At 41.5% G+C, this 9,808-nt stretch overlaps 1 protein-coding gene across 1 annotated transcript; it reads right to left on the bottom strand.

Moving 5' to 3' along the window:
• Positions 1–5,615: 5,615 nt before the first annotated feature.
• Positions 5,616–9,020, bottom strand: LOC128437224 (uncharacterized). Its single transcript, XM_053419288.1, has 4 exons — positions 8,945–9,020; positions 7,104–7,602; positions 6,603–6,757; positions 5,616–6,489 (listed from the first exon to the last, which is right to left on the bottom strand). Exons 2-4 carry the CDS (start codon positions 7,592–7,594, stop codon positions 6,314–6,316), a joined length of 822 nt encoding a protein of 273 aa, XP_053275263.1. The 5' UTR covers positions 7,595–7,602; positions 8,945–9,020; the 3' UTR covers positions 5,616–6,313.
• Between the last annotated feature and the right edge of the window lie 788 nt (positions 9,021–9,808).

The raw sequence follows: 9,808 nt of genomic DNA, 5'->3' as shown, positions 1-9,808 counted from the left end.
CACCCATCCAGCCGCCCCTCGACTAGGAAGCCAGACTGGCGAGCGGGTAGGGGGGCAGACAAAAGACGCCCAGAGATTGAGCGGAGAGTGACAGCCGCCGGCTGCTGCTGCAAGACTGACAGGCAGGAGAGATGCAACTGGATGGCAGGCGTCCAGAGACGCAGCCAGGCAAGTGGTCTGAGTAGCAGAGTGAGAGGCACTCAGTCTGAGGCTACCAAACAGGTAGGAAGACAGATGAAAGCAGGCAAGTAGGAGGCAGACAGGTAGGCAGAGCAGCCAGACGTTCAGGTCGTCACAGGCCGGTGCACAGCAGCCAGCCGAGCTACGAGCCCAGCATCCCAACAGGCCAGAGGGTCAGTAATTGCATGGCTGATAAACACTGCCTCTGTCTGGGCCTGGCACAGTACTGCAGGCTGTAAATGATGCCTGCATGGCAACTACTAACCCTTTAATTCCTGGGTGCTCAGTCCAGAAGACATCTCCACTGAAAACCTAGCTTAAGATAATAAGAACACTGGAAGAATTCAATAAGGCTGAGACAGTTTTAGCTCTCAGCTGTAATGTTAAGACAAACCAACTTCACTAATTTGGATAATTACATTTTTTTTGTCTTCAAGTAAAAAATCCCCAAAGTCTCATGGTTGCAGTTTGTTCTTCTACAATAGCAGAATTAATGTGTGATTTAATGTTCGTGATGATGAATTAGTCATCTCCTACTTGATAGATTTAATTAAATGGGCTAAGGTACAAAAAAAGCAATGATCATTTTCTTTTAATCTAAAAAACTGTCCAGTTTTTCAAAAAGAATTATGAAATTATAGACTGGTCTCGTAAGATGTTGAAGAAGAGCTGCCTTTTACAGTTGGAGAAGAGATTGTAACTTGTATGCTGCAGAGGAGGGCACAACAAGAGCACATGCAAGTCTAAACCAGAGCTAAACTAACCTCAGGCTGTTCAAACCAAGCCCACTTTGTTTGCAAAGGGAGAAAAAAAACATCAACACAAACTCTTAAATATTATCCTCTTCAGCACACAATGGGCCCATAACCCTGAGGAATTATCCAGACATATTGTGCTTTTTAATATCATGATTCAATTCATAAAATTAGACACAGTTGCGACAGTTCCTTTTATACCAGCCTGACTGCGGCTGCAGCAAAGCAGAAATATGTTGCTATAATTCGAATCAGGAGGGAACTTGTGTTAAAACATACTGCATGTATTTCCTCTACTGTACCCTAATAAAAAACATCGTGCTACAACAAGGATGTCCTAGAATAGCAGGAGAGTGACACACAGGAAGCAGGTTTACCAGAGCCAGGGTTGCAGCGCTCCAGTTTCACCATATGGTGAAGATTTGACTCCAGGCAAACGCCTCCAATTCCAATCACTCTGACTCAGCGAAATGCGTTGCCCTTCTTCTGTTCACCAGATGTGGCAATGGCTTCTCTCAGAACAGCTTACAACAAAACATATATAATATGTTAAATCTTGATTACAGATTATGAAAACATAAAAAGCAATAATGTTGTTGGATGTTAAGGCAGTGAGTTGATTGAATATGCGACAATCTAAGATGGATGAGACTGTTGAAGCATTGCAAGACCTTTTCCTCTCATCACAAAGTTAGGAAACAGTGAACGCGGTCATCAGGCTATTGTAACCTTTACAGTGGCCGACTGCCAACTCTTTCCACAGGCAATATGCTTTTTTTCCCCTCAGTGGTCCATCACCCACATCTTTATACTCTGGCTGTCTTCCTACTGGGTCAAGTCACAATGACAGGAAACCATGAACCTTCTTCTTTGGGAGCGATACACTTTGACTCCACAGAATCACAGAGAAATCAACGTGCTCACAACCTCACAGCCTAAAAGAAGCCATTAAACACTATTCACCATTTCCAGGAAGTGGAGAGTATCTAAAATGCCAAGGAGCCATTAAATTTAATGTTGCCAAAAAAAGGGGAAAAAAATAAAATCTCAAATTAAATAACACTGGCATGGATCTAGCCCGACTGAGGCAGATTTTCCAAAGGAGCCTTGTAGTTTCCATCTTTTACCAATTTTCACGAGTGGACTGCGGATAATTGTTCTAATTTACTGGAATCTCTGCTCCCCAAAACAGCCAATTTATGTTTTTGTACTGGTTAGCTCTGGCTGTGGTTAGCTGCCCACAGGCATCCTCCTGTACTTGCCAACATGCCATTATAAGATCAATCAAGAGAAGGCGCAGAAAATGACCGGACACGCTGAGGAGATGAAAAAGCCGCGACTGGAGGTGAGTCACAGAAGAGAATCACGAGGGCTGCCTGTCTGGGCCGGTTGGAGGATTTATCACACGCTGTGGGAGGTCATCTACAGGATCCTATTGATACAGCACATACTGTATTACATGCTGTTTGTGTGGAAGGATGTGAGGGAACTTATTCATCCTCATGGTGAACTACTACTAATAATCTAATACTTTAACTACAGTACTTTGTTACATGATGGTTCAGCATCAGAGCTTAGCTTGTATTACTTCGACTAATATTACAGGGAAACTTTTATGATTAGGGTGAGGTTCTTTATTATGGGGTTATAATAACTGCACCTTTGTTGAGTATATTCTGCAGTTATTTACATGTTAGTGTCTTTAAAATAACTGAATTTCAAGTAAGGGTTAAGCTTCTGTTAGCTGAAATTAAATCTGCAACGAATACTTTTGCATCATTTACGTAACTGCACAAAGTATATGCCAACAAGTAATACAGTACATAAACACATATCCCAGAACATCACAGGAAGCCATTAACACTACTAATAACAATATTATATATTAGAGTTGCCTCAAGCATAGCCTGTATATAAAGGTGGATGATGCATCTCCACCTACTCTCACTATCAAGAAATCAATTGATACATTACTTTTTTTTATATTGAATTATCTTTAGTTTTAGTCTTTACATTGGATTTGTTTACATTAAGATATATATACGGGAGAGTATCACTTGTATGTAGACATCTGGCTGCAGCATCTACGTGTTCAACAAGAAGAAACATCATTATAGGACCGCACTGTCAGGGTGATGGTGATTTTCATGACAAATGTCTATCCACTACCGCAGCGTGTTTGCCTCTGGTTTAGCTGCAGGAGGTTGAGCTGACCACAGTCCTTCTTCCTGTCTCCTCCTGGGTCTCTTCTTGTGCCAGGCTAACAAACCATTATGTTGTCAGATCAATAACGATGCTGAATGCTAAATGACTGGTCACACTGGAACCAGATGAACTGGTGGTGATTCACATGTGAGAAATGTGGCGCTACATGGCCTGGAGCGGATTTCCCAAAGTCATCTCAGCATGAGAAACTCTTGTTACAATCAAGGTCTGGCCATTAATGCACTTATATTACCTGGGTGGGTCGTTGAACACACAAGACCGACACAAGACATATTTTCTCCAAAGTGCAATTAAATTGTTAAAATATGAAATATAGGTTACTGTATTCATGTAATTTTTGGAATGGGTCTGCTGTACTGGCTGTGAATAAAGTCCAAGCTCTCCAGATTTACAGTTTGTTTAGTAATTTGTATTTGTTATCCATGTCCTTGTTTTTCTATAGAGCTAAAGACTTTTCCACATTGTGGGCAATAAAGTCCATAGCAGCAGTTTGACTGGTCAGCTCAGGCGTTATATCTGCTTATTTATCCACAACACAGGATGTGGTGAGAGGATTCAGTGGGACCATTAATAAATCACCAAGGTTACAACATGTATGAGATGTATTATTTCTATTCCTATTATTCCAACCCCACAAAATGTCTAAATGCAAGACTATAACAGCTACTGCAGCAGTAAAGGGAAATCCCTTGAATGCAAACGCCAATGCTCCATTTTATGATCCTGAATGCTGGTTTAGTCAGGATTTGACAATGTGGAGCAGCCGAGGCTTCCAGAGCTAAAAGTGAGAGTGCACCAGTATGTGAGCCGCTCCAATGACAATGAATAACAGATGGGCTGGGAGAGGAGGCCGAGGGTGTTGAACAGGACTTTTAAAACAGGCACATTTGTGAAAGTAACAAATACTTTTCGTAATACTTTCAAACAAAACAGGTCACGTTGACGTGAAGATTGCGACGATGCATCACTTCCTGTCGAAGAAGCAGCTAAAAGGCTTCCATCAGGTTTTCTGGTTTCTGGACTTGGGGGAGTTATTCGTGCTCGCAAATATTTATTAAACTGTCTAAAAGATCCAATAAATAGCATATGGGAATTCTGCTTTGGAGTGGATGTTTCGCTTTAAGGCGAAGCCAAGTTTGCAAAAGAATGATCATCGGTGCAGTAAATGAACAATGGCACTCGGTATGGGTCAGCTTCCTGGAAACCGATGCTTCAAACACATGAGGACAAACACAGATAAAAATGAATCCATACATTTTTTGGCTTATTCTGTTCAGGGCTGAACATCCTGGAAACTATCCCAGCATGCAAGGGGCGGGGGGTGGGGGGAAACTCTTGACAGGTCGTCACTCTAACACAAGGCCATCGAGTACAGGCAAAGAAAGGCAATAAAGTTCACTCAGCTCTAAGCTGTATGTCTTTTGTCTGGTGGTGGCGGTGGTGGTGGGGGCTGACCAAAAGAAAACCTGCATAGACACAAAAGGCACATGAACATTGCCCCCCCCTTACGGTGTTATGGTAAACCTACTTTTGACATATCAGTGACCGATCAATCACTGCAAACAGCAGGAATAAGCACAATGTCTTCATCTTTCCCCCATTATCGCCGCTCCTGCAGTCACATTTGCCCTCAACATCAACAATGAAATCCTCGCAAAGGGCTGGGGAACATCAAAAGTGACTTCATCTCTTTGATAGCCACGGATCTGTTGCATACTTTTGCTTGAGAGAGAGAGAGAGAAAAAAAAGCCCTCCGAGCTCTGCTTAAAATTCAACTACAGAGTCCCATCAGACCGCACGGCTGTGGATTTCAACGGGGATTATGACCTCGATCTATTATTGACATGGTGTCTGTGAACATGAATGATTTAGCATTATTAGATGACTCTAATCAGCTTGCTAACAGTTGCCTGCAACTCCTTCAGCTCTTTTGTTGGCGGTCAGAATGAAGCCCCTGAGAGAAGTGAGGAACTGAGCAGCATGCAAGTAAGTGCTTGTGTCTCCCAAGTCCTTGGGAATGAACCCAATGAACTCTCCAAGGTGTGTGGCGTGAAGGCAGAGACGACCAAAGCTTACACCGATTCCTCCATCTAGTGGCCAAATACTGTCATCACGTCTCAAAAGCTTCATTTCAAAACAACAGTTCTATTCAAACCAGATACGACGAGTGAATCCATGAGTTGCTTTTAATGATTTGGACGAGTATGTTGTATTTCAATGTGTGATTATGATGTGTATTTTATATTAATTGTTATTGTAATTATTTGCGCTCAGTTTTTGGTAATACTGTAAAGTGCCTTTGACCACCGTTAAAACTTAAAATATTTTACATTATTATTAATGCAGCTAAATGGGATGAATAGATGAAAAGCTGAGGTGGGCCACCTCGCCCTCTGCAGGGTTGAACCTCATCTTCAGGTGTGGAATTATGCATACAAACGGTTGAGCACAAGATAGAAATCAAAATTGATTTATTCTTGTTATGAGAATGAAGATCTAAACAGACAGATAATGTTTTGTCGCTGTTACACAATCAATCCATAATTTCTTGGTAAGGTCGACTGTCCCAAATTAAGATTCTTCTTCTTCATGTGTTTGTTGTGAACATGTGCAATAAATAAACAATACAATTGAATGCATAACCGCTCAACTAATGACGAAACTAATGCATTCAAACACAAAAACTTAAAAGATAGAAACTAGTATTTTAGTTCTTTAAAAGTCGAGCAAAATGATGGAGCTATGTAATTCAACAGCAGAAGCAATCCTGAAAAAAGTCACCGAAGTGGGACATTAACTAAAATCATTCCTTAAGATCACAGATGCCTAACAGATATTAATCTAGCGATTTAAAAGAAATATAAAATCTGAATATAAAATAGAACCAATGATAAAAAACAATGTGATTTCAACCCAGACTCCATCCTCCAATAGCATTCAACAATTGGATTTTGCATAGATACTAACCTAAAGTTGTAAATTGAATGTTTAAGATTAGTGCAAACAAGAAAGATAACAACTGAACAAACATTCTCGGGATGGGCCCTACAACAAGAAAAATCGGCACAGTGCCATTAGGAGCTAACTAAAAAAGTTAATTTTTTTAAAGTGAGGACTTACGCACTCCTCTAACTTGACAGAAAATGTCTGGCTTACTCGTCAGCGTCTTCAAACTGGCCTGGCTCAGGGGGAGTGGAGAGCCAGGAAATCTTGAGAGGATGTCGGTGGCGTTTGGCAGGAGTGTAGTTGGCCGTCAGATGCAGGTTGACTTGGTCTCTTTGCTTTAGTGTCAGATCCCGCAAAGCGAAATGAAGCACATCCTCTGGACCTGGAGGAGGCAGAAAACTCCAGTCGAACATCTGTGCTACCTAAAACTTCTCTTATAGAAAAATAAATAAACAAAACATATCGTGACATAAGTTGTGAAGGGAGACATTTTACCATAGGGGCAGCGCCCGAAGCACAGCTCTTCCCAGCCAGTGACTGTGACGTCTTGGATCTCGCTCTCCCAGTCTTCCTCCTCTTGTGGTGGCACAGAGGCGACTTCAGGGTCTCTTTGCAATGGGCAATCATCACTTCCATACAGGGTTCGTAGCCTGCAGGAAAAATAAAGGTTGATATATACATTTTTTAATGCACTGGTGTCGGATGAGTACTCGATATCGGCCAATGGGCAAAGTCCAGGTAACAGAGATTTAGTGGGAGAGATCGGAACATCTCTGATTCTTATGACAGTTGTAAGCCCCAAATTAAAACTGCATCCAAGTTAACAGGTCCGTCAAAGGGGAGGAGACAATGAGGTATTTTTATTCTTTGCACACCCTGTCAATATGTCGTCATAAAGTCTCAGGTTGAACTTATATAAGGGAGAAACAATGAATAATAATGACTTAATGAGCATTTTGGCTCTATCATAAACCAACCATCAGGTCGGTGACTCACCTTTTCTTACGTCTGATCTTCTTCCTTCTCCTCTGGTCCTTCACTGCTGCTGCTGAGGCCGACAGGCTCGGCCCTGGTGCTGTTTCCTCACAATTACCAAGCAAAGCTACGAAGTCTAAACTGGCGGCTCCATTGACCGAGACACCATTTGAAATGTCTCTGCTGCTGACCCCGGCGGAGGCATCACTCACAGCAGAAACAGCACCTCCTCGTTTCCTGAGCGTCCCCGGGGGCGCTGCTTTAGTATACTTGCCTCTGTGCCCGTGGTTCATATAACCATTAACCATGTGTTGTGGTTTGGTACCATTCAGGATGCCAGCTGGTGTGCTCTCACTGTTCTTAGTGGCAGAAGCTGGGCAGCCATTATGAGAGGCGGTTCCATTAACAATAGTTGTGCCTGGGGCATGACCATTGACCGGACCATTTGCTTTCCAGGTGTTGGGACGCATTCCTCCTCTTCTACCCTTGACGTTCACATCAATCTGAGGCATTGCGTCACCTGTAATGCACAGACAGACGGTTTGATATAGAAGCAGACGGAAAGAAAGTTGAAACACTGGGTTGTGATCAAATGTAAGGATTTCTCACTAAAGAAGTTGAAACAATTAAAACTGATGGCAAGAACATAGGCTAATGATATTTTGAACTTATCCGGATTTTATATTGAGGAAGATCAATGTTAAAATGGAAAGAAAACTAAAAAACTTTCAAATGGGAATTACAGCAGGTAGTATCCTTCTCTCAATCATGATACTGAAGAAGTCAACTTACTGAGACCACTTCAAGTTGCAGTGGTCTAAGTCTGGTTCACAAACCTTTTTTTTGTGTGGATGAGCAGTTGTGTATTGATAGCTTGACCTAACACAGAACATTTAAAGTATGAATCCTGCGATATTGTATATGTCTGTTTCTTATTCCTCTGTGCCATCAATCATAACCACTGTTTGAAAAAAAAAACTCAAAGTTATACTCAAGACCTATAAAAAAAATCAGGTTACTTCATTATGATGAATGTGTTCTGTTTCAAATCCTTTCCATATACTCTCCCACAACAGCATCTAACATGTTTTTAATACTCAGATCACTAATGTTTGAGTAACATTTGATCACTGTTGATCAACAACTTTTTCTTCCGCTGGTATTTGGGACACAAAATAATACGATAGAGGAAAAAGGAAGACACAATACTTGAACTGGAATAATGTTTCAGCAAATTACAGGGCCTGGTTTATATTTTTTAACTATAAAAACCATACCATCCTATAAGTGTATCACCCATTTCAAGGATTAACGTCTTTAGTAGGAATAATTTAACTTAGTTTTACACATTTGATTGTTGCCAATGAAAGAAATATAAAGATTTAAAAACATAATCATTATCATAAATCATTTAATTTATAAAATGAGCCACGATCCCATTTAAAGCAAATCATAAAAAAAGTGGGCCACGTTTACTTTACATCAGCATTTTACTGCTTCATCAGTGTGTGTGTGTGTGTGTGTGTGTGTGTGTGTGATAAAATCATTAGCAAACCATGCGCAGAAACACCTTCCACCTTCCTCCAATCAATTGTAATACAACGTGTAGAAAGTTGTGTTGGACGAGTACACTAGATTCATTAATAGCAGGTCAACTTTGTGAAGTCATTTTCTCTCCTGTGTGCCACCTGTTAGCTTAGCCACCTGCTAACGCGTCCAGGAGCTAGCCTTCTGATTGGCAGCTGTGGTCGTGAACTCGGTTGCCATGGAGAACTATTTAAACCCATTACTAAAACCAATCGAACAGGTTGAGGTTGAATCCCGGAGCAGGTGATCTCCGGTCCGACCTGCTGACCTCTTACCTGTGAGAGTCCTGGAGCTCAGCAGCAGCAGCAGAGACCCACAAGCGCACTGAGGGGGCGGCGGGGGAGCAGGAGGGACACGTGCCGCTGGGGGGCGCCATTCCACCAACTACAGGTCGTGTCAGTCCCATGTTTACCGGGTTGTTTGGTGTTTAAAAACCTACGGTGGCCGAGAGAGCTCAATGCACTACAAATGATCATACGCGTGTAAATAGGGAAAAACAGGTGCAAATGAGGACAACACAAGCAAATAGAAAAAAACAGGTGCTATTTAAATCAACAACTTCATCAATTTGAGGACACATGAGCTGCAAAAAAAGTCACAACACACGCAAATACAGAAACACGCTGCAAATTGCAGAAACTACAACAGAAACGTTCAAGACGACCCAAAAAGGTGATGGGGAAAAAAAGCTTTGAGAAGTTCCATCACCACTGTTGAGTAGCAGACTTCAATATGCACAAAGCATTAAACTACAGCAGGTTCCTCATTGTCTTGTATTTACTTGTTGCATGTCGTCAAATTGGTGAAGTTGTTTTGATATTATCATAAATCGGTCAAATGATTTCTAAAGAGAGTTACATGATACAAAATCGGCTCATGATGCCATCCTGCTGTCTCTCAAACGTTCTCTCACTGAAAACACAGTGAAGCACTACCTGGCACTTTTGTCTTAGTCAGACTGCAGTAATAACTCAAATACCATGCGACAGTTCTTGGCTGAATCATATGTTTACTTGTTTGCCTGGAGACAACACATATCATTTTCAATGTAGTAAATGTTTTATTTACAGAAAAAGTGTTTCATCACTGTGATGGTTAAGAAGAGAGCAGCAGCATTCACAGACAGAACAGAATAAGTG

This window comes from Pleuronectes platessa, chromosome 3 (genome assembly GCF_947347685.1).
Source record: "Pleuronectes platessa chromosome 3, fPlePla1.1, whole genome shotgun sequence".
Lineage (NCBI taxonomy): Eukaryota > Metazoa > Chordata > Actinopteri > Pleuronectiformes > Pleuronectidae > Pleuronectes > Pleuronectes platessa.
This window is presented reverse-complemented; position numbering and strand designations above follow the sequence as displayed.

Excerpts from the sequence above, each read along its gene's own strand:
- LOC128437224 (XM_053419288.1), bottom strand. The coding sequence starts at position 7,594 with ATGCCTCAGATTGATGTGAACGTCAAGGGTAGAAGAGGAGGAATGCGT. Across the intron at positions 6,758-7,103 it reads AAGATCAGACGTAAGAAAAG|GCTACGAACCCTGTATGGAA; the intron begins GTGAGTCACCGA and ends TTTTTCCTGCAG. Across the intron at positions 6,490-6,602 it reads CTTCGGGCGCTGCCCCTATG|GTCCAGAGGATGTGCTTCAT; the intron begins GTAAAATGTCTC and ends TGCCTCCTCCAG.